The sequence below is a fragment of the Mytilus trossulus genome, unplaced genomic scaffold (assembly GCF_036588685.1).
Source record: "Mytilus trossulus isolate FHL-02 unplaced genomic scaffold, PNRI_Mtr1.1.1.hap1 h1tg000247l__unscaffolded, whole genome shotgun sequence".
Lineage (NCBI taxonomy): Eukaryota > Metazoa > Mollusca > Bivalvia > Mytilida > Mytilidae > Mytilus > Mytilus trossulus.
In genome coordinates this window covers 1,653,702-1,680,224 of record NW_026963318.1, presented here as the reverse complement: position 1 = coordinate 1,680,224, position 26,523 = coordinate 1,653,702, and the positions used below count along the sequence as shown (strand labels likewise).

The following is a 26,523-nucleotide window of genomic DNA, read 5'->3' as shown; positions in this document are numbered from 1 at the left end:
TAATCTTAATTTCGGAAAAATCTAGATTGATATGTGACATATTCGAGTTTTGAAAATAAACACTCAAAGATAACTTTTTTCTTTCACACTTCTGTGCTATCTGTTAAGAGTTCACGTAATAGAGAGATTAGATCATATATAAAAGTAAACCAACAACTGATAGGTAAGCTCTAAGCAAGGCTCAAACGTAAAAAACGGAATTCAGCATTTTTCCGTGAAGGAAGCACAAACAGTAATATTATAGTTATTTTGAATTGTCGTGGACTATAGAATATAAATTAAATGTAGGCAATGCTGCAATAATAACTTGTAATGTGAAAATAGAAGATATGGTATGATTACCTATGAAAGACCTCTCAACAAGAGACTAAATGGCATAGAAATTAACAACTATAGGTCACCGAACGGTCTTCAACAGTGAGCAAAGCTAATACCGCTTAGTCAGCTATAAAAGGCCCCGAAATTACAAAATTAAAACATTTGAAACGTGACAACTAACGGCCTTATTGATGTACAAATCATATTACACTTTCTATATGTTCGCACAGGTGTATTATCATGATTATGGCCAGTTTTGTCGGTTTTAAAATGTAGAATGTCCGTGTAAACAACTTTGTGTGACTTTTTGACCAAAACTGTCAAACGGGTATTATGTGTTTAAATAAACCAGTTTAAACTATCATTATTATGTCGTTCTGACTGCCACCAAAAGAAACCGCATTTAACTCCCGCAATTTTCAAAAATAACTGTTATTCTAAATACAATGTGTGAGCTGATAAGTAACAGGCGTTTGACTCATTCAAAGGTGGTAATTTGTGTATTTCAGAATACATTCTGTATACTACAATGTAGTATTCATCATTAAATCAAACTTTAACAGAGAAGACCTACGTGTTATATCTTATACAAATCGCGTGTAGTTCTTTGAAGTGCAAAATACGATTTCATTTTTAGGTTGAACATGTGTAGGGAAAACTAATGACACCAAAAGTGTTGCATAGATAAGAAATACATCAAATATCATCGGTAACATATTCTCCTCTTGATGCTAGAGGTCGTGGGCTTTAACCTCGTTCGGGTCAAAAATGTTTTTAGACAAGTATCGGCTCATTCGCTGCGAAGCACGCAGCATTAAAGGAAAGGAGCAAAGGATGCTCTACTCAGAGTGAGAATAATGTATACAGGTTAGGGGGAGGGATGTGATCCCGCTAACATGTTTAATCCCGCCACAATATTTATGTATGTGCTTGTCCCACGCCAGGAGCCTGTAATTCAGTGGTTGTCGTTTGTTTATGTGTGACGTATTTGTTTTTTGTTCATTCTTTTTTTATAAATAAGACCGTTAGTTTTCTCGTTTGAATTGTTTTACATTGTCATATCGAGGTCTTTCATACCTGACTACAAATGTATGCGGTATGGGCTTAGCTCATTGTTGAAGGCTGTGCGGTAACCTATTGTTATTAGTGTCTGTGTCATTTTGGTCTCTTGTGGACAGTTGTATCATTGGCAATCATACCACATCTTATATACATATATACAGGTAATATGATACAACTTGCTGTATACTGCCTACGGCCTCATCCCCTATGGATTTTATTAACCCTCTATGGATCCTTATGGGGTCAGTAGCAAACAATAAAAATTATATTAGCTTATCTCCTATACATTTCTTAGAATATGCTTGGTTAAAAGCAATCACGTGTTGACCATGTATATTCCGTATTAGGTTAGTAGGGTTCCATATCAGATAAGTATACGTGGCTTATTTCAGTACATAATTAGTAATGGTGTTACGTACCTTTAAAAAAACGTGCCGATGAAAAAATCATAAAAGTTTCAACAGACGAAGAAAGTATTGATGAACGATGAAGATAAATTCATAAAAAAACATTTTAAAGTTAACAAGTTGCTATTGTTGGCATTTTGTGTAGGCCAATAGCAATAGGTTTTAATTGTAACGGTATTGAAGACTTCATTCCCTTGATAAGCCACTAGTCGCACATGGTAAGATAGTCGGTAAGATAATTCGTTATACATAGTGTGTTAGTGGCCTTATAAGATATATGTAGGGGCAGTAATTTCCATATGAGGATTCGAGCTTCGATCTCATCACCTATGAAATTTATTGACGCCATGTATATCGTATTAAGTAACTAGTACCCAACGTAACTAATAATATTCTGAATATGCCTATTAATTTGCCCATGGACATTTATCAGCAACCCGTCACCATCTCAATTGGATGGTGTTAAAGTAGAATTCACAATTTCAAGACTTACAATTTTAGATGTTGAGTTGTAGTGATTTATTTAACTTTTCCTAATGTTTTAAAGCTATATCTGTGTAGATTCAACATATTTATTCATAGTGGATTGGGAAAGAAGTTTTGTAACTTATATTAATCCCTTCCACTTGGCGGTTACGAGTGATACCTTGTACCGGCAAAAGCCTGCTCTGTTTCGAAATCTACGAGGATGTCGTTTACGTGCAAGAGATATAGCTTTCTCTTAACACAGGTCAGTCATTTATCGTCCACTTCCGACGGACTATCATCAATATCTCAAGACCATACTCGCAAATGGTGTCAAGAAAGAGCCGAAAATTCTGTCCCTGGAATGTTCATCTCGGAACGGGAATCGAACCAGGAACCTTTGTGTTTGTAGTCTGATGGACTACACCACGGCTCGTCTATATCTGTTTGATTACAACAAGTGGGGGCTTGAAAAAAAATCTAATTACTGCAGGTTTTGGTCTTAATTTCTAACAATTACTTAACTGTTTACAAAATTTTAATTTTAATTTTTGGGAAATCCTAAAGCTTTTCTACCTCAGGCATAGATTACCTTAGCTGTATTTGGCAACACTTTTAAGAATTTTGATTCTCAATGCTCTTCAATTTTGTACTTAATTTGGCTTTTTAAAACTTCTTTTGGATTCGAGCGTCACTGATGAGTCTTTTGTGGACGAAACGAGCGTTCTGGGGTATATATAAAATTTAGTCCTGGTATCTATGATGAGTTAATTTACTATTTCAAGATTGTTCCAGATTCAATCATAACACCAAACAAATACATGACTTTTGCAATGGACAATATATTAGAAATATCAAGCGAGACAGGACAGACAAAACACAAAGTCGTATACAGAAATTAGACAGGCCAAACTTTACTTAGTTTGTTTTAAGCATATGTTGCGACAACTCTTATTTTTGAGGCAATAATATATGTCGCTTTACAAACATGCGATGACAGATTTATTCCTATACTTAACAATTTGGTAATTCATTTAACAAGTGGATTTTTCAAATTCAATAGAATAAAGGTGATTTTGTAAAAGAAAAAGTATAAGCATGTTTTATCAAGATCAACAGTTCAGTCCAGTCAGAATCCATTGGTTATTTCGAAGAATAAGATCAGTTAAATCAGGGTTTCCATTTTGTCAGGAAAATAATATTCGCTATTTGTGTTTGTTAGATAAACTAAACTATTCATAGATATCAGTATTAAATAAGTGTTATATAAGATTATACGGGTGAATTTTTTATGATTGATTTTGTTAATATGTTTTACATGCTAAGCCTTAAATATTTGTCGATGGACGTTTAGCATTAATCCATCGACAAATAAAGACATATGGCTGATAGAAAAAAAAATCATATTTTATTCTTTTTAATTCGATACAGATAACATCACAAAAAAATCAACGGGCACTTCTAATTAGTATAATCCCATGTACATTAATTGAGAAACTGCCATGTTAAGGAAGATCGCTTGTTATGGTTTGGAATTTTGGTCAGATTTTCGGAATCCTTAGGTTTTATCCATTTGACTGCCTTAACAAATTTTGCCCGCTGACCCCCATTTTTCCTTTTATAATTCTTTTACGTATATATAAATAAGCTGTCTGTTACAGTCTTATATTTTTTTAATTATTTTTTATTGGTTTCTTGAGGATTTAAACTTCTCAATGATAAAGCTATGCAAAGTCAAGAGATAACATTTTCCCGCCAAAATGTCAAGGCTAATACCTCGAAAACACGTATGGTGACCTACATATTGTGTTAGCTTTTTTGATTCCTTTATTAATTCCCTATCAATATATATATATATATATGTTAGTATTTTGAAACGTTAGTTATTGTGAAACTGAGAAGCCAACTGCCTTAAAACAAACAATACTTTTTCCTTCATCTTCCAGAACTGTCAAACAGGTTGGTATATCTTTAAATAAGCCAGTTTAATCTACACTGGTTATATCGGTCTGCATCCAAGTCAAAGGAAACCACATCACACCCCACCGTTTTCAAATATAAATTTTATTCTAACTATAATGTGTGAGATAATAGGGCAAGGTGTTTAATTTATTAAGTGGTAATTATTGCATAATAGATAAATTCGTCATACTAGAACTCGTCATCGATTCACATTTAAACAGAGAAACTTGCTTAAAATTATAATGGATATATGTTGCGTGTAGTTCTTTTAAGAGCAAATTACAATTTTATTTTTAATGTATACATGTTTAGGGAAGACCAAAGACACCAAAGGTGTTGCATCAAAAATTTATATATAAGACACATAAAAAAAAAAACCAGAAAATATAAAAAAAGAAATTGTGGTATAATTGCCAATGTGAAAACTCTCCACAAAATACCAAATGACATAGAAATTAACAACTATAGGTCATCGTACGGCCTTCAACAACTAGCATAGCCCTTACCGTATAATCAGTTATAAAAGGCCCGAAATGACAAATATAAATCAATTCAACAACCATTTGCATTGTGGTTTCATAGTAGTGTGTTCGTCTCGAGTGCTTGAGGTCGTAGGTTCTATTTTCAACCATTTTCAACCGGGTCAAAGCAAAGACTTTAGTATTAGTATTTGGTGACTATTTACTATTTACTGCTTTTCCGCTACGCACGCGGCATTTAAGACTGGTCACCTCTCGCAGTTAGAATAACTAATCCAAGAAGATGGTATGTCTTGCTGCGAACTGTCAACCTTCTTAACTAGCACGTTAAAAATCTGGCTCATCGTGTCTGTCAAGTGAAAGGTCTCCCATGAATATACATACTCAGTTTGTGTTTAACCATCTATTACGACAACTGTTATGTCATGTTTTATGTCGCTTAATCAGCATGCAATGACAGATGAATTCATGTACATTATCATTATATAATTTATAAAACAAATGAAACATTCTCTTCAAAAGAATAAAGGTGAAAATTTGTTTAGAAAAAGATATAAGCGATGTTAAGTCAGGCGCATCAGTTAAGTCCAGTCAGATTCCATTGGTCATTTGTAAGAGTAAAGTCTAGTTCAATAAGGGTCTCTTCTTTGTGAAGAAAATAACATTTCCATATATCCTTTTTTCCTAGATAATATTTATCCTTTTTTATGATTGACTTTGCACTCCAAAAGTTTGGATTGCATTAATATTTTGTTATCGTATTTGTTTTTATCGTAATGTCTTTTTTTTTCCTTCAGCATTCGTCTGTAACTAAGCAGTCTATCACTTTAAACATTTGGGTTTGTCTGTTAGAACTGTTCCTTAACCTTTCTGTGACATTTTCACCTTCAGTTGATAGCCTTATGTAGAAAAGGATTTTTCAAAAAGTTTTTTTTTTATTTTCTATAATTTTGTCCAAAGATAAAACATAATACATGTTTTGTGTTGATCTTAGTTCGAAAAAAAATACTTACGTTGATATATGACATATTTAACTTAGAAAATAATCTTTAAAAAATCCTTTCACACTTCTGCAATATCTGTAAAGAGTTCACGTAATCGGTTAGATAATGTTCTTTTTAAAAAATATTCAAGCATCTAAATGATAAGCTCTAACCAAAGTCCAAACGTTACATCCGCAATTCCGAATGTGCGCCGTTAAGTTTGCACAGCGTGACGGCTGTGTAATAAAAACTTAAAAAGATGGTTGCACTTGTAAATGTATAGTTTACATAGTTTTTTGTGAATTTATAAAAGTCATAGTGAGCTCGAATAGTTGTTGACTCAAAGAATACTAATAAATTTCCGTTAATGCAATGAACACTCGTTCAAGCCACTTACAATATCTTCGTATGGTTATATAATGGCAAGTTTTATCGGTGATAAAAATCAGAATGCCTATGCGTGACTTTTGGCAGCTCAGTTCAATATGAACTCTGTTCTCGTATAGAAAAAGCTGGTAACAAAGTCCTTAAAATTAACATTTGTTTTTGAGTCATCTGCGTTCTGATCTAGTATTAAATAAAGTTGATATAATATAAAAACACCTTTTGAACTGATACATGTATGAGACACATGGAAGATATATTAAAAAATATTCAATAAGCTACATTGTATGTAGGATCGACATCAGCATGGTAAACTGATTCTTTAGATGATGCAAAAATGTCAAATAATGATTTACTAGAAATTATTTGACCGTTGTAGACTCTTGGGCTTGTCCAATGGACGAATCTTTTACCGCTGAACATAACTTGAACGCGCTTGTGTCCTGGTAAAGTGACATGTCTTCCAGCTGACTGTTACTATGTGTACACTACAATGTTAATTTATCACGTTAAAACTCCAACTCAGCGTGACGGTTTAGTACAAAGCAGGGTAAATTTCATGTTCTTGTCCTGCATATGCATATTAATTTGCCGATAGACGTTTAGAAGACGTCCAGCGTCATCATCATTTGTGTGGTTTTAAAGAAAATAAATACTAAGATAAGATGTGCGTTTTGGTTTTTGGTTTTTAAATGTTGGGTGGTATTGACATTTTAACTTTCTTTCGTGTTTATCGCTTTTTGTATCATTGAAAAAATTAGGTGTAAATATAAAATAATTAATTCCTATTTTTTAACTTAATTTATCATTTATTCATATTTAAAGATTTGTCAAGAATTATTCAGAACGCAAGATAACTACAGGTATGTCACCGTTTGAAAAAGGACTATGTCCTAATAATACAAAGCTGGACAGGACAGACAAATAGTATACAAAAACTAGTCATACTAATCTCTCCATTGAATATGCATATCCAGTTTGTGTTATAGCATTATGCAAAATTACACCCATGAGGGTCAAGCAATACAATCAAACAAAAATTTTATACAATACAATGCAATACAATGTAATACGATGCAATACAATGAAATACAATATTATGCAATACAATATATAGAATAATAGAACATTTATTTTAATTTAGAGTTCAATTATAAATGTATGTAAAAAAACACCACCATAACCTTGCCTGACGCAGGTCTGACTCCCTCAGTTCTAAAGACTGCTTAAAGAAGACTCCAATATGGCAAAAAAGTTCAGGGATGGGGTTTAGAATGTGTTTAAGTTTATTGAATGCATCAAGAAGTTGACTATAATTAAGAAATAATTCATGGGGGCTTAAATATATCGTGATTTTACCACGGGTTGGCCCTTTATGACAAATATTTTACCCTGAGCGATAGCGAGGGGTAAAATATCGGCATAAAGGGACAACCCGTGGTAAAATCTAGATATATTCAAGCCCCCATGAATTATTTCGATTCTAATAAGACAAATACGGCAATTATTTTGGATCGAAGCGCTCTAGGTGATGGCATTATTTGCCGTTCCAATATATAAACGCACTATTAAATTGACGTAAAATAAAGGAGCAAACTGAATAAATGATGATGCTTAAACTATTTATAATAACATATTTAGATAATTTTAGATGAATCTAATTATTATTGTACTTATATGTCTCATATATATACAAAAACGGCTAATATAACTCATTTTAGCATCATTTATTAACGTTTCCTTGTTGTGATGATTTTCCGTTTCACAAGCGTGTATTTTCCCGTAAATTGCTTATATTCTGACGTCATTGTTCTATGACGTCGAGTCTCTCATTCATTAAAAAACATATGACGTGGGGGTACAATGGGAACAGCCCATGAAATATATTCATATTTTACCACGGGTGTGTACTCAAAGCGTTTGAAGGACGTCATGTTAGAATGGTTTATAGTCTTTTAGATAAGCAAAAAGATTAGAACGCAAATATATGTTAATATCACAATACAAAAAGAAATGAAATTTATCATCTAGAACTTCACATTTTTACATAATCTTTGTGCTTTTGGAATGTTTCTGTACCTTCCTAATTCAATGCCTGGGGAATGGTCACTTAGTCTAAATTTTGAGAGTAACTGCCTATGTATAAAACTATTGCAATTTAATAAAATTAACGGTACCAATTTTCTTGCACCAGATGCGCATTTCGACAATACATGTCTCTTCAGTGATGCTCGTGACCAAAATATTGAAATCCAAAGCTTATATAAAAGATGAAGAGCTATAATCCAAAAGGTCCAAAAAGTAGTAGCCAAATCCGTGTTAAATATTCCTCAGACTGACATAAAGACAAAGTTTGGATGAGGAATATATTTATGAAAGTTTATTTTTATATATTCCTCTGAAACACACTTTTTTATATTATATTTTAACAATTTTTTTATTGTTTTAAAGATACATTATTATTAGAGTAATTTTCTGGGTTTATTTTGATTTCTTTAAAAAAATTATCTGCAAATGAGTGCCAAGAATAAATTCCTTCTGAATGTAAATTTATGTTTGTTTGTAGAGATTCTTTAACCAGGGGATTAATATCATTACAATTTATTCTATAAAAATACATGAGTGTTTGAGTTTTTATATAGGAGTCCAAAGTAAATCTACCTAATTCTGATCTAGCACCTATGTTAGTGGCCGTCTTTTTCAGTCCTATTACTTCTTTACAAAATTTAGAAAGAACCTTCTCAAAGGGATATTTTTCTGCTAATGCAAGAGTATCACAAAATGTATTATTTACTGCAGCTCTATTAGATGTCTGTTAGTGACAACTGTAGTGTTTGATGTACATGTGTAAAAGTATCTGTACGTCGACATCTCAGCATGCAATGACAGATTTATTGATGAACTTTATTATTTCATAATTTGTACAGTAGAACATATGGAGTTTTCCAATTCAAAAGCAAAAATGATATAATGTATAGGGAAAAAATAAGCTACTTTAAGTCAAGTGCGACGGTTAAGTTCTATCAGATTCCATTGGTTATTTTCAAGAGTCGAGTTCTATTCAATCAGGAATTTACATCTTGAAATAATTCTACATGTTTTCTTTGATGATTGATTCTAGAACACTCTCGAATTCCGGATCGAATTAAAAATGTATTTTTTTTTATTTATTTTTTTTTATTTTTTCGTTCTTCTTTACCTCAAAAATTATTTACTTCAATCATTTAGGGTTGTCTATATTTAAATATTTTCCTTTCAACGTGTCTGTTACATTTTCATTTTAAATTATAATACATGAAAGATTGTGGGTTTTTATGTACTTTTTTTTGTTTTGTGTTAAACCTCTTTTCATTTTTTCACACTTTTAAATGTCAAAAGATTAAAGTATTTTTTTGTTATCTCGGTTGGGGGGAAACATTCTAAATTGCTTAAATTGACAAGTGAAATGTCAAATTAAAAATAGACGATGATCGATGGCCTTTCCAACCCTCAATTGCATCTGTTACGAGTTCACATAATCGATTAGATCATTTACAAAAGTAAACAAATAGCCGACTGATAAGCTATAATCAAGGCTACTAAGTCAACTTAACATCCGGAATTCCGCATTTGTGCCGCATAGTAAGCACATGAAAACTGTCAAATATGTATACACCTGTAAATATGTAGGTGTATCCTATGTTTACCTATGATTAAACGTTTTACATACACGGATAAGCAAAGTTCACTTTCATTTTGAAACATGATAGAGAAAATAAAAATGTCAGGTGTATAAAACGCGATCAGTTTCAATCAATGGATATTTACATATTAATTTCAGTCTTTTTCTGTATTGATGTTTTTTCAGGTAAGTTTTTACTTAATTAACCTTTAATTGATATATGTCTGATGATAGCTACAAGTCGTCGTCTGTAATGTTATAGGGTCAAATGGGTTTTATAATCTCTAATTAGGCCACTGAAATCGATATTTATTGTCAATGCTAATATAATAAACCAAATACTTATCATTCATCAAATGAACATTTGTGAAAAAAAATTACCACGTGGATCTATCGAAGTCAACTTTTATGTACATATACACTTCCTCTGTATTAACTTGTATAAACTTTTATTTTTTTTATTGATTATACTCTGCATTGTACGTATTATTTATTTTACACACAGTTTTTTTATGTCTTTTAAAATACCAGATAAGGACAGGGAAATTAATCTTTTTATTGTTTGCATTTGATGAAAAATAATACACTAAGGTTTATATCTCAACAGTGGATTTAAATTCACGATAAAAAGACGATACACAAGCCCTATAGAGATTATGTTTTATGAATACTAGTATTCGTCTATAAATTAAGCTACTGAACTTGAAAAAAAATTTATTCAACACAAATAAATTGCAGTATTTGAACTATAAACGGCACTCCTTCTAATTCTATATCCTAAGACATAGTTTAGTAAATAAATGATTGATAGCTGTTTCATTAACAGATTAATTCTAGTCCAGTGGCAAGTATTACATTAATTTTGGTAGAAGCGTTTTATAATGACTAACATGAAGCATGGTGTGCATCGCATACACCAATACCTCCGTATTGAATTCTTTTTTTGATTAAATGTGATCGATTTACCACGAAAGACAACATGACCTCAGTCAATATTACAATGTATAAACTCTAAAACGTTTATATAAAATATATTATTAAAAAGCAAATTGTTATGAAGACTAACACATTGCTATTGAAATAAATTTTGTTGAATATTCTAATTTTCACATGTTTTTTGTTAAAAACAGTAGGGGTGAAATATTACTTTTCAAACGTTTAAGAAAAAAAAGTTTAAGTAATGCATACATTTGTATATGCACCATTACACATGTGTATATGCTATCTGCATCTGGTTTTGTTATGTTAGTCATAATAATCAAGTTGCAATGTGGTCAAAGAGCTCTCAGACCATTTCACTTTTAAATGAAATAGTGTATTGGCATATGGTTATTTTTTTTTTTATTCAGACCGGCCGTTAAACCCTGTTAGCTGTTTATAACAAGCTTAGCAACCGTCATGACCGTTTTTTCGAATTCAAAATATGTTAAATTAAATTTTATAAAAAAATATCTGAAAATAGCGTTATATACTTTCATATTTCCAAATTATACATGTTGTTGAAACAATAAAAAAAGATATGTTGACCCAACGTGTCTTTAGTCGCATCAGGCTGACAGCTGTCCTTGGTTTGAGAAAAACGAAGGTCCTACCAAGGCCATTTCTTAGTTTTGTTATATAATAACTACCACACAATTCTATCTTATATTGCTATTTATAACATGCTGATATTCTTCAGTCAGCAATTCACTTGTAATCTACTTAAATCCTTTTTTACTATAACTATACAAATTCATATTTAATTTGTTTTACCCAGTGTTATGCTATTACATATTTAAATGACGTTCGTTTAAAGGGGTGGTTTGAGAATCATGAACACCATGCAAAATTCTCTTCTCGATCCTCCTTTTGTATTTTTGTCGCAGCTACATTTTGTACGTCCATCCAGAATAATGCTATTTTAATGATTTAATAATGATAATTTCTTTCCCCTTACAATTAGACCCTCATTTTTCATTGCCAGTAACAATTTGCTGCATGTTGTAACATGTAACATATTCAATTCATTGTATGATAACTCTCGTCCTGAATCTACATGAGATATTTGCTGCTGGGTTTTTAGCGAAAAACAATCATCAAAATTAGTCAGCAGTGGAATTTGTATATTATACTTCATATGCTCGAATTCAAACAGATATTCAAAACGAAAAATTAGAAAGATGAGAGAAATCATACATTAGCAGAATTTTTTTAAAGTTTTATGGGTGTTCTTGCATGCTGTCACTTCTATCTTAGTTTTGTCAAGAGCTGTCCTGTGAATAATGTTAGGTTTTAAAATCAACATTTTCAACTTGAGTACATCCCTTTGTTTTATAGATAATGATATACATAGTTCTTGTTGCAACGGTTCGGTGCTTGTTTGTTATGTAAATATGTACGGTTGTGTTTACATTTATTTTATATATGATAGTCACAATGTAGTTTGGTTCAACAATTCATTGTTTTCTTCCTCTTGTGTAATTATTGGACATTGCAAAAATATTTCATTACTATAGTGCAAAGGTTTGAACTCAGAATTAAAGTAGTTTATCCTGTTGGATTCGTATGCCTTTGTTTCTGAATTTGAATTGGGAAAATAACTCAAAAAGTAAGAGAGAGCGAGAGACAAATTCAATATATTCCCCTTTTTCTGGTTACAATATAAAACTTAGAAGGTGTGGTATGAATGCCATTGAAACAACTGTCCACCAAAGTTGAAATTAAGAAATTAAGTTAAGCAATTATAGGCAACAATGAACAAACTCGTATTGTGATCATCTTAGCTTAAAGCTCAAGTTAATTCACGTGTTTCGAATTGTATATACATTGGGGCGCCCATACATTGATCTGACGATTTCATAATTTACATTGTGTGACCATTTTTCCTTATCCCAGTGCACATGACAAGCCTTTATAGTAATTCTCAAATAACGGGAAAATCGATTATCTGGTATATTTCTTCCAAAGTTTAACATAAAACTATGTGACCTAAACAAAAATCGAGTATTCATAATAAAGGTTAAACCAGGAACATGCAATACAGATTTATTTGCATACGAAATGAGGCACTTTACTTTTTTGCAGAACTAACAAGAGACGGTGTTTTTAATTATGAAACATTTATTTAGTCTAAAATGTAGACTATTTACCGGATTTGTAATCACATAAGCAACACGACGGGTGCCGCATGTGTAGCAGGATCTGCTTACCCTTCCGGAGCACCTGATATCACCCCTAGTGTTTGGTGGGGTTCGTGTTGTTTATTCTTTATTTTTCGATGTTGTGTCATGTGTACTATTGTTTTTCTGTTTGTCTTTTTCATTTTTAGCCATGGCGTTGTCAGTTTGTTTTAGATTTGTGAGTTTGACTGTCCCTTTGGTATCTTTCGTCCCTCTTTTGAAAAACATAGCATATATATACAAGATAAGAGGAACGATATTTTGCAATCTTCAAGCAAAAGACGACAGTATTCAAGACGCTGAATTTCAGTGTTCAAAGTATGAATACCATTAAACCGAAGCAACTTTATCCCTAGGTCAACATTTATCCAGTTTTATATAAATTAGAATTTAAATAAATACACGTTATCCGTATATCAAATTCTAACTATGTACATATTAATTAATAGATGGTAGGTTAAGTCATGCTTACTTGATAAATGGTTGTTTAATCAGATAAGATATCCTATTTAATATTTATAATAATAACACGTCCAATTTCACTGTATTATACCCATGAACGATGAAGACATTTTAACTTTATGAAATCAAATTATTCATGGCCTTAGGACGTTTTATGTTGTTAAATCAAGTATTAAACGTGAAAATAAGAAATTCTTAATTCTTCTTGACAAATTTAATTCAGTTTACTGGGTTGATTTGTGAAACATTGCTCTGCAGTTAAACGATATTGAATGATGGTACAGCGGCCAGTATTACAATCATATTATTTAGAAGCATAACAAAGAGTATAGACAAGGAAATGGCAATGCTAGCATTGCGATTATGTTAATTAATTTACGAATTTTGCAAATACAAAATATGCATGTGGTATGTGACGTTCACTGCAACGTATAGCTGATTCAATTTACCCCTAATAACTTTGGTTTTATGAATCGAGGGTTGGCTTACATCATGTGATCATACCACTATCCTAACTTCTTTTTAGCTCACCTGGCCCAAAGGGCCAAGTGAGCTTTTCTCATCACTTGGCGTCCGTCGTCCGTCGTCCGTCGTCGTCCGGCGTTAGCTTTTACAAAAATCTTCTCCTCTGAAACTACTGGGCCAAATCAAACCAAACTTGGCCACAATCATCATTGGGGTATCTAGTTTAAATGTGTGGCGTGACCCGGTCATCCAACAAAGATGGCCGCCACGGCTAAAAATAGAACATAGGGGTAAAATGCAGTTTTTGGCTTATAACTCAAAAACCAAAGCATTTAGAGGAAATCTGACAAGGGGTAAAAATGTTTATCAGGACAAAATCTATCTGCCCTGAAATTTTCAGATGAATCGGTTAATCTGTTGTTGGGTTGCTGCCCCTGAATTGGTAATTTTGAGGAAATTTTGCTGTTTTTGGTCATTATCTTGAATATTATTATAGATAGAGATAAACTGTAAACAGTAATAATGTTCAGCAAAGTTAGATTTACAAATAAGTCAACATGACCGAAATGGTCAGTTGACCCCTTTAGGAGTTATTGCCCTTTATAGTCAATTTTTAACCATTTTTCATAAATCTAAGTAATCTTTTACAAAAATCTTCTCCTCTGAAACTACTGAGCCAAATTAATCCAAACTTGGCCACAATCATCTTTGGGGTATTTAGTTTAAAAAATGTGTGGCGTGACCCGGTCAACCAACCAAGATGGCCGCCACGGCTAAAAATAGAACATAGGGGTAAAATGCAGTTTTTGGCTTATAACTCAAAAACCAAAGCATTTTGAGGAAATTTGACCTGGGATAAAAATGTTTATCAGGTCAATATCTATCTGCCCTGAAATTTTCAGATGAATTGGACAATCGGTTGTTGGCTTGCTGCCCTCCAATTGGTAATTTTTAAAGAAATTTTGCCGTTTTTGGTTATTATCTTGAATACTATTATAGATAGAGATAAACTGTAAACAGCAATAATGTTCAGCAAAGTAAGATCTACAAATAAGTCAACATGACCTAAATGGTCAATTGACCCCTCAAGGAATTATTGCCCTTTATAGTCAATTTTTAACAATTTTCATTAATTCGGTAAATTTATGCAAATTTTTACCAAATATTTTTCTCTGTTACTAATGGGCAAGGTTCATTATAGATATAATTGTAAGAAGCAAGAACGTTCATTAAAGTAAGAACTTCAAACACATCACCATCACCAAAATACAATTTTGTCATGAATCCATTTGTGTCCTTTGTTTAATATGCACATAGACCAAGGTGAGCGACACAGGCTCTTTAGAGCCTCTAGTTTTCTATTGCAGATATTTAATATCGATATACAAACACATTATTCAACTTTAGTATTGTTCGAAGTCTTAAGGTTTTTGTTTACAAAAAGACATTATATAAAGTAGGTTAAGACAACAATATTATCTCTAGTTTATTTCTACACCGTATTTTCGGTCTTAAACAAATATTCGTGAGTTATACAGAGCTTTAATAAATGCAAAAAGGCGTTTTACAGGTATAAATCTTATTCAAACATTTCAAGTAAAAGGTTTGCTGACATTTTTATGTTGTAAAAAGTTAACTTTCTTATCTATGCACTTATCAAAATGTAATTTAGTACTGATAAAAAATTACCTGTGCGATACACTATTTGTTTACAGTTCAGAAAAATATTGTATAATATTTGAAATGATGTAATTTTAAATTTTATAGACATGTATGAAAATACCCTATAAGGCTAGTAAACAAAACAACAGAAGAGTCATATTTTGTTTACTAATCGAATTATTCCGCTTTCAGTCAAGCTTGAAAAATTCACACGGTTCTTAAATTATATGTAAATTTCCGGAAGGATGATCAATGGACACTTACATCCGATCATTGAAAAAAAATATATATATTATTCATATATTGATAAAAATATGTTCAATACAAATATATATTTCAACTATTCACTTTTTTCCACGTGGGTGATTAAATACAAAACAAATGATTGGCACATATCAGTACACAGGACTTTGTGACATTTTTGTTACATGCATAGTTGTGCAAATAACGTATTAGTCACAATACAATTTTGGAAAGTTGATAAGGGTCATACTGTTACATGTACACACGTAAAATGTAGTCCAAATTTAATATTTTAAGATCGATTTAACAAAACAAGATGTTATTGGTTATCGTTATAATCTATTTCATGAAAGGTAAGTTCAAAATATTTACTGTAGATAGGATCAGTTTAAAAAAAAATATCTAAGTAATTCTTTGGTGGTATTTGTAGAAAAAAAAATCTGTATTTAAAAAATGCAAATTTCTTAGTATTGTCGATATTTTTATAACTTTGAATTTTATCCATTGCACATAACAAGTAAAGCAAAAATCACAAAAAGATTTAGGATAGTCCAATAGACTTAATTTAGTACTAACGTTTGAATCCTCCGGAAAAACAGACAGACATAATGACGAACTTCACATCGTCCTGACAGTTTGAAATGTAACTGTTACTGTTCGTAGAGAGCTAACAATTGTTTTACATGCGCACCTCAAGTGGCCTCCTCCACCCGACGCTTTACTATGCCGACCGTATATCAAAACAAAAACCTAAGACTAGGTGAAAACCTGAGCATTGAATGCATATAAATGCTGGGTATATATGCCAGCGTGAATACAACTTACGATTAACGTCCATGTCTTTTTTGGAAGGGATTTTCAATTGGTAAACTTGTTCGAATAGATGTTATAACATATTTTACACATGCATTTGTATGTAAGTTGAAATTATGTCAGTGTGTCCGTATTTTAAATCAATTTCAAAAATCCGAACGTGAACAAGAATTGGAAAATGAGAATGACCGGCTTCCTCTTACAATCTCTTCTAAAATAAATCAACAACTGTTTTAATAAAGACATAATGAATCTTATCTTTTTCATCATATGCACATCATACCTAAGAGGGCCTCATTGGGAAATATAAATGTGATCACTTGGTCGCCCGACAATCCGATGCCTCGTTTAAAGTGAGTGCTTGTTCTTTGCACGTGAAAATCCTTGTCAACAACTACTTGAGGAGTCCACAAGTGACCTGTTGCAAGGCAAAATGTCTGTCCCTATTCAATACACCTTCCTATTCCAGTAGCTGTCCAAATGTTCTCGACCATCATCCATAATGGCCTCTTTTATAAGACCTACGTATTGTATTTATTATTAACTTGTTCTCGTCCTGAACATGCATGTCATACTTGCCACTGGACGTTAAGCAACCATCAATCAATCATTATGTCAAAGTTTACTCTAAATTTTCATATCTTGTTGTTAACACTACCGTGTGTGTGTACATGTAACAGTGTTGGTCTAGCCATTGACCAAAAAGAGAAGGTGATTTCGATTAACCGGAATGTGATAAGATAGTCAGGAAATTCCTGAATATTTGTGGTTTTAATTTATAATATAAGTTTCCCTAATCAATGCATATGATGGGGGTTAGCTTGATTGCAAAAGAAAACAAGAGCATTGCTCTCTTTGAAAACATATGACTCCGCATGGCTTACATTTGGTACCTTGATTGTAGAAAACACTTGACTCTTTTTCTTACAATTGTATAATTTGATAGTATTGAATCAAATATGTGTTGTCTCTTGGACGAAATGCGTGATTTACTTTCATAGCTTCTGAACTTACTATTGCGTGCAAAAAAATGAAATGAGTTCTTGATACGACACATATCATATCTACATCAAAGTAATGGTACTTATACATCTGAAAATACTCAAAACAAGCGAAATAAATCATTATTTAGTTTGTATTATATATCAGAATGTTCTGTTATTAATTAATGATGAAATAACAAAATACAAATTGAAGGATGTCGAGCGGTCATCGCCATTCGACCTCGTGAAATTTATCCAAACCGTTGTAGGACTATAATTATAGCAATCATTCGGTTTTGTTTTCAATATCCTAATGTTGTGTTATTTAGCAATAATGGAATAACCAAAATACAAATTGAAGCATGTCGGCCGGTCATGCCCAAAATGAAAGAATTCTTTAAAAAAAAATCCCCCTAGTAGTTCATGTTGTGTAGCACAAATATAAATTACAATCTTGTATTTAATGGTTAAGCCTAACCTGGTGTATAATTCTAAAAAAGGATTCTAAATAGTTTTTTGTTTTTGTCAACTAATCCCACTATAAAAGTCAATTTGAATTTCCTTCAAGTAAACATTTGAATGGCGTACACATCTGAATATATACATTGTACATTGACCTTCAACAGATACTCATATTCTGCCATAAATATTCAATTTGAATTGTCCTACTAGTACGATATAAACATAAGTTATCCATATAGATGTCATTCTAGTAACACAATGCACAGACTCGATGGAGCCTGTATATACTATTGTTTGTATTCAAATCCTGTAGATAAATGATACAAGAGAAAAATATTGTATTTCAATTTAAACATATTGGTTGATAAAAATGCATTACACAATGCATCAATTCAAAAAAAAAAAAAAAAAAAGAAAACGTATGATATGGTCCTGTTGTAATCCATTGAATTCGAAAAAAAAATAATTATAAAATTTTAATCTATTTAAAAAAATTACATCTTTCAAGTGTTCAAACTTGATATTGGTCTTTTTGACACCAGTATTTCTTCCCTTGATTTGTTTCTCACAAATTTTCATTCTGTGTTAAAACCTTTTGCATTTCGTGCATACAATATAACTGCTAGAATGTTAAAACATAGACTTATTTGAGAACTTAAAAAACATGTATATTTAGGTTTAAGGTCGAGGCTAGACAATTATTCAAATTAATTACCTGTCGTAATGAGAAAGTCTTTTGTCCGAAAACGGGTGTAAAGTTACTATTTTAGTTCAAATTTGTTAATGTATACAAAATAGCTTTCAGTACCAACATGCCAAGACATACAACTTCCGGCATATTCTACTGTCAAAAATAGAAAAAAAAAGCATAATTTTGAAAGGATTTACTATACCCCGTGAAAAAATTAAACAGCCGAAAAAAGGCTCTAAATATGTTACATCCTCATGTCTGACTTAATAATTACATTTTATTTTTGTTTCTTTCAGTCGTTGGTGCCTGTCGGAATTGTACACAACAGGATTTTATGACCATACAAGAATCCTGCAAAGACAGTGATGAAAAGTTAATCAGGGCACAGCATCAATTTTCTAAAGAAAACGAAACATCGCTTTGCAAGTAAGTCAGAAAAAAACCCGAACTAAAACATAAAATGCTTCTTGGTCGGTCGAAAGTTAGATTTCCTGCCTTGAAAGATAAGAATACATTGAAAAATAAGGTATATATACACGTATGTACTATGATATCCAATTAAATTAATCAAAAGTTACATGTAGTTTGTTGGTATGTTACATTTATTTGTTTTGTGCTAGAAATCGTTTCATGATTTTATTTGTTTCAAATACGTACGTTAAACAATGAATACAGAAGGTAATAATTCGCTATATAAAAATTACACCTTTCAATAAATATAGTATTATGTACAGAATAACAGAAAAACAAAGAATATGTGGTATCCGTCAATAACACAAAATCAGTATATGTACAGCAGATAAGAAACAAAAAGCAAGGGGACATTGCTTTAATGAAGTTGTTCTTCTTCATCTGAACGTGACACAGTCAGGCCTTTAACACGTCAATCAGTACATGTGCATGTATGACTTTATCACCCATTATAAACAGTTTATAAAAAATATCGAGAATTAAAATTAGAAGTCTAATATCAAATAAAGGAATTAAGAAACATTGAACAACATTAAACTACAACATTTAAGAAAAAATATCAAAGGAAAGCAGACGATCAAAAATTATCAGCCGGAGAGTTGTTAATACGGACAATACAGTAGTAGACAACTTATGAAATTGACTTCAGTCATAATTATGTGTTGCTTCTTACATATTGTCATTGGGTAATTGATTTCCTTAGCTTGATTCAAGAAATATACGGCACAGACATCAGCACTGTTCAAATTTCCCGATTAAGATCAAACACGCATTACAACCATGGAAAGTTATATGTTAGCTCTCCTATCTAAAATTAAGGAAATGTGAGATGATTGCAAACGAGGCAACGATTCATAACTGACGATCAGACTAAAATGTGAACACTTACGGCTAAACCGTATGGCCTTCAACCTGCAATGGCAAAACCAATCCCGTATACCTAGCTATTGAATCATTGTCATATAGATTTATTGCGAATCACACAAACATTAACTTCATGTAGTACATGTATTATTTTACCTTTTAAACTATACATACATGTACTTTAGTTAACAAATTAAAAATGTGAGTTCCATCGACAGATGATTAATTGCCCATACTAATATGCACAAATGTTCTTTTCTGAAGTATGAATTATCAATTATTTTTTCAAATGAAATTTCTATATATATATATAATAATCTATTTTCCATTCTTTTTCAGTTTTTTGTTTCAATTTTATTATTGTGTCGGGGACCATGTTCCAGCATGTCTACAACAGATAACAGGCAAATATGCAAGATACTATTCCTCTCCATTTGACTGTCATCCGACACCGGAAGTGACGTTAAAATTACAAAATTATATTATGAAAGCGAACGATTGCTCAAGTAAAATTCCAAATGACCATGTGACAACAGTGAAATATAACATCATAACATCGTCACAGCCCAGTCACGTGGGAAAACATAATTCATTAAATTCAACAAATGTAGCAATCAAAAATGGTAAGTCATTTTCGTTTCTTTTGACAGTTATTTTATTGGCAATCATACCACATCATTTGTTTTTATAATGGTTAAACAATCGTTTGAAAAATCATATAATATATAAACATACATGTATCAATACACAATTTTTTCTCTCACGACATTCAAACATCACGTGGAAAAAAATAATCTATAATTAGCTAATGCAGAGACTAAAGTTTTTGGTGTCAGACACTGTACTGATTGCATTGATTCAATATAGAATAAAAAAGGGAAGTTGGTCATCGAAAAGATTTTGAGTTTTATCAAAATGAATAATCTATATTTTCCCATACGAACAAATCACTTAAAGAAGTTTTCACTATAGACTACGATAAATTATGTACTTAAACACATTTTATTATCTATTTTGTGAGTTATGAAATTCATTCAAAGATTTATCTGAAACACCAAAGAAAGTTCAAACTCTAAACATAAAATAAACGCGAAATCAATGTTTAGTAGTAAATAGTTTCGATCTTAGATAATGACATCGTCTTCACAATTCATGTGTTTTTTTTCAATTTCTTTAATATAAAACAGGAAAAAACGAAGAAGTTACAAAAATATGTATATTAATTCAACTATATGAAAATATGACATAAACAAAATAATTGACGTCTTTACATTCTTGCTGATTTCTTCATGCTCTGTAGTGACCGTGTATAGCCACTATAAGGAGGAAATCAAACTGGATGATATAAATTATGTATCCAAAAAGAAGAAATTGGAAAAATAATTGATATTTTTTGTGAGTGTATGAAGAAGGTTACTAGTCTATATCACTAATGCTGACATGTTGTTTATGCCCCGCCGTATAGAACGGGAATTATGTTTTACCATTGTGCGTACGAACGTCCGTCCGTCTGTTCGTTCCAAAATTGGTTCCTGTTCTAATGAATGAAAACGCAAGATTCAAATCATCATGTTTGTTCTCGCCCTGTTATATTTGTTTACTGTGAAATTTTACGTTAGGTACATGTATTATATTGACGTGTTGACACGCACGTGCAAATACGTGATGATTTTATTAATGTCTTTGGGTGGTGTTGAACACATACGACAAACTGTAAAATAATGTATGAGACATTTATTGATATTCCACATTTATGTACAGATATAATTGTGATGCTTATTGGCTATTATACAACCTTAGTATCCAGGAGATAAAACATAGTCTAGATCTAAATTGAATAACATTCAAATTTGTATAAACAACGAAAACGGCCGACTCAATTACTTAATGCTTTTCGATACAGATTCGATCTTTTTATGACAGTGCTTTCAAAGGATTTGTTTTTATCTTTTATTTCAGCCTCTCCTTCTGGGACATTCCTACTGTCAGTCAGTACAATTGTTTTGTGGTCTTTGGATATATTATGACAGGAAGTAAGACTTATCTGTCGCCTTGTCACGCATCGTTGTGTTCGCTTTTAATCAAATAATTCAGGAAGGAAACGATAATCAGAGACTCATCACACAGACAAAGTACCAGATCAAAGTTCAAGATCAGATATTGGGTTAATACGTTAGTGACATGAGACATCCGTTAGTGTTTTCCAATAATTCTGCACTGAGCGCATTATTCTGTGATAAAGCAGTCAATGTTGTGGGATATCGATTCCGGTATTACACTGCTATTAAATTGCCAATCGCAAATGCTAAGTTATTTATTTTAATTATCATATTGAATATTATAGTTCCGTTTTAAATTAGTTCGTCGTTTTGGAATCTAAAGAATAATGGAAATATTAGCAAATACGTTCATCAAAACGTCATGATTGGTTTGAAATGTCATATACAGTGTGAATTCAACCAATGGCGAGACGTTTCTTTTTGTTTTTGGGGAAAGAAAAACTGAAATTACCCATTAGTCTTTTAGAATCTTAAACGTAGAATCATTTGGTAAATGTAACATGGATTTGATTGATTAATTCTGTAATTTCGCAACTCCCTAAGGGAAAGTTAACACATTTAATAGGACTTGACTTATTTCGTGGTCCCTTTCCTATTGTATTATTCTTCATATTTTTTTTACACAATATTTGGCTTTACAAACTTGGCTCGAAACTGTGAAAGTTATTACATTAAGATGCTGCGAAATAGCACATTAGGTAAATTAAGATATATCTATTTATCATATGCTGTGTTCTTGTGGCGATCGAATGGGTTAAAAAAATCTAGGGCATAAAGTAAGTCATGACGTTTTAAAAATAGGGCAAGTATTGTGTAATATGCTCTGTTGAATCGTATGTTGAATTTATCTGAAACGTAACTTAACAGAAAACTGAATACTGTTTAAAATTTAAATCTGTACTACCTTCGGAAAATCAAAATTTCTTTTGTATGATATATATTCCCTACATGTTTTGATATACCTCATGAAGCGTTGCATTCACCTCGTAGATGAGTCACATGACCGGAAATCATATTGCTAATGAAGTATTTGTCACATGACCGGAAATCATTTTGCTACTATAGTATTTGTCACATGTACTAGCATTTTTGATCAGGTCAGAACTGTTTTAGGTTCGACCCCACCAGAGAATTGTATGAATGTGTTTTTGTTCACATGGAACGATCTTTTGCTTTTCGGAAAACTGTTTTTTATTTGAGTTTTTCTTACCCATGTAGGGTATTATAGTTTCTTTTAAATTGTCTGTCCTGGCAATTCAATTCCAATAAAACAATTTCGAGTTTGATTTTATGTAACAACACCTGTCTTCTGTAGAAAGCCCTAGAAATGTAGATTCATTTATGTTCATGGGTTCCAATTTACGTGGATACACAATAACTTGTATGTCCGTGGATGTTTAATTTCATGGTTTTACCGAGGTCTGCATAAAAGCCAGAAAATAGTTATTCGCTGAACATTTAATGCGTGGTTTACCTGTACCAACTAAATCCACAAAATTTGGTATCCAACGAATAATAATGAAAGCCATGGTATGTTTAAATCTCAATATGTAACTTGTTTTGGTTGTGGTGTTGGGTTACTGTCGCAATGACGTTAACACGACATCTTAACAAGTATGTACATGTGCTATTGTGCTATGTATAAAGTTGGTCAGTGGTGTACGTGTATATGACAGCCGCCCACAAACAACTAAAACCAAGCACATACAATTGTTAGAGTCAAGATTCTAATATAAACATATACACTGTTATATTTTATGTCGAGTAATTGAGAAATATACCAAGGGAAATCATAGCCATGCTGATCATGCGCCATCTGCACCTTTTCATTTATGTACTACACCAAAAGTTGTCATTTTGTGATTTTGTTACATTCCGAGTATTATTTTGTTAGTATTTGAGCAATCGTAGCTACTCGGCCATTTTCGGTACACCTACGTTGAGTAGCGAGAATGACCGAGTAGTTACGATTGAGTATTTGAGAGAATAAATAACGTCCATGAATAATGCTTTAATCAAATTGTAATTTATTTTTTATTGTATTTTGTACTTTGTTCATGTTTATAAATGTTTAGGTCTTTATATATTGTGCTAATCTAATGTGTGCTCAGGAGTTGTGCTAAAGAGCTGTACTTGTGTATGTAAAATTATACAGCGTACTTTTCTTCTAATTGAACTTTTTTTATAACATCATACTGGTACTTAACGGTAGTCATGCCTTTTATTCCCACTCCCCTCCTCTAATTGTTCACCTTTCAATCGGTACATCGTAATTTTCTATTATTTATTTTTTTTGTAACCTCGGTGTATCGTGCAATTTCAAAGGGTCCAATTATTAATGTTACATGTTCGTATCGTAATCATGGTAATAGTCCTTAATACAAGTTTGTCCTGTCCTTTTAAATGCTTAATTTTTTGGGGATATTTCAGAAGGAAATTGAATAAAAAAAGATATAAGAACTTACAGTTCAGTATTTGTCAAGCAATAATCTTATACTAACGAGACACGCTTTTTGTGGTTGAACTTTGAAGAAATGAATTTAGAAAGTTTGAATTTCTAGCTATTTAAATCCTATTTTGGGAAGAGTTATTAGTTCGTTACAATAACAAAAAAAACCCTGAAAATCATTAAAACTTTTATAATGTTTGTACATGTATGACATTTTATATGTGTTATAGTTATATATGTTCTTGTGGTTCTAAACATAACAATTAAAATACCCTCTCCATTTGTGTTATACTTCCATACAACTAGTTGTTCTCGAATGTGTTCTAGAATCCTAACGTTGCAATCTTTTCGCAAAATCTTAATTCTTTTTATAGACAGCGGTAACTGTTTATGTCTGAAAATTTTTGAAATACTAACGGTTCTATTTAAAATATATTTCTGTCAATCACTGTTCAATCCAATGCACCTTCATATACGTACATTTACTGCTGCTTCAATAGCCTGTATGACAGTACTATTAGTCTAAAACGCTCGTGTTAGTGAGATTTGACTAATTGCCTTTTTTCTCCACAAAAGGTTGTCTTTTTACGACGTTTTGTTAGTTTCTTTGATTTTACAGCTGCTTATCGTTTTCTGTATGCGGCTTTAAAGTCGTTATTACATGTATTATGCGCAGTGCGATCATTGTTCTACATCAAACATTTTTTTCCAATCTGTATATGTTAAGTTTTTTGTTCTTAAAATTGGTTTAGGAAAACCGTTTAAATTACTAATTTTTGAGTGAATAAAAACTAACACGTTATTATATTAGTTACACAATATTTAATATTCAACCGTAGTCTTTGGATATATGTAATTTTAAAAGAACATATACAAGTAGTTATTGCAGGTTATGTTTATTTTTTTCTGAATGAGAATAATTATGTTCCATCGTTATCATTGTAATACCATTGTGCACATGACATGTTGCTTATGCTCCTGTGATTTTTGTTGATTGTTTGAATATGATTTAAATTTGTTATATTATTTTTGTAATAAAATAAAATGAAAGTTCAAAACATCAAACGAATTTGTTTGTTAAAGTTTGTGATATAAAAAAATCAAGATGTGGTATATGTGCCAAGGAGACAACTCTCCACAAGAGACAAAAATGACACAGAAAATAACAACTACAGGTCATCGTACGGCCTTTAACAATCAGCAAAGCCCACACCGCACAGTCAGCTATAAAAGACCCCGAAATGACATGAAAAACAATTCAAAGAGAAAACTTATGGCCTTATTTATTTATGTACAACAAATGAACGAAAAACAAATATGTAACCTACATGTATAAACAAACAACAACCATTGAATAGCAGGCTCCAATAATAGGCACATACATACATACATACTGTGGCGGGGTTAAGCATGTTTGCGGGATGCCAACCCTCCTCTTACTCGAGACGTACAGTAGTATACATGTAACAGTACAACATAAGAACGAACTATAAAAATCAGTTGAAAAAGGCTAAACTCATCAGCTGAACAAAAATACGAGTGGACGTGGCCGGGTACTTGTACATCGCAACAACAAAAAGACACTAGGTACAGATCTGAGAGTACTCCCAGTTAAATGACGGCAAGTTCAAAGCCACTGACAACTACTACACACAATTATTCAACTAAGACTAATTTATCAATTTATGCACATCCAACATGTAAAGACGTCATAAACAGTCTGAGAAAAAACATGGCCTTGTGTAATACCAAGATACAGGTATCGGCAGATTGTAGATCCATGAATGTGTATATGTATATAACATATTAGTAATATTTAGCATGCAACTCTCTTTGCGCGAGGCATCGAGTTAACGTAACCATTCTGACCGTACGTGGTTGCCTATTTGTATATACCACTCATAAAATAAAACCAAAAAACGCTCTAACTAGCAAGGTCGTTTGGTCGTCAGATAACCAAGATTGACCATATTGATATTCTTCAGTCACTTTTTGGTTGTTTTTTTAAGCATCTATCAG

At 31.9% G+C, this 26,523-nt stretch overlaps 1 protein-coding gene across 2 annotated transcripts; it reads left to right on the top strand.

Annotated features, from left to right (window-relative positions):
- The first annotated feature begins 9,680 nt into the window (after positions 1-9,680).
- LOC134701596 (uncharacterized) lies at positions 9,681-25,512 on the top strand. 2 transcript variants are annotated; one of them, XM_063562737.1, is made up of 4 exons: positions 9,681-9,907; positions 18,957-19,086; positions 20,335-20,618; positions 21,955-25,512. In XM_063562737.1, exons 1-4 carry the CDS (start codon positions 9,856-9,858, stop codon positions 22,020-22,022), a joined length of 534 nt encoding a protein of 177 aa, XP_063418807.1. In that variant the 5' UTR covers positions 9,681-9,855; the 3' UTR covers positions 22,023-25,512. The 2 variants fall into 2 exon arrangements, with proteins under 2 accessions (XP_063418807.1, XP_063418808.1); XM_063562738.1 differs by lacking the exon at positions 9,681-9,907 and adding an exon at positions 15,952-16,064.
- The last annotated feature ends 1,011 nt before the right edge of the window (positions 25,513-26,523 follow it).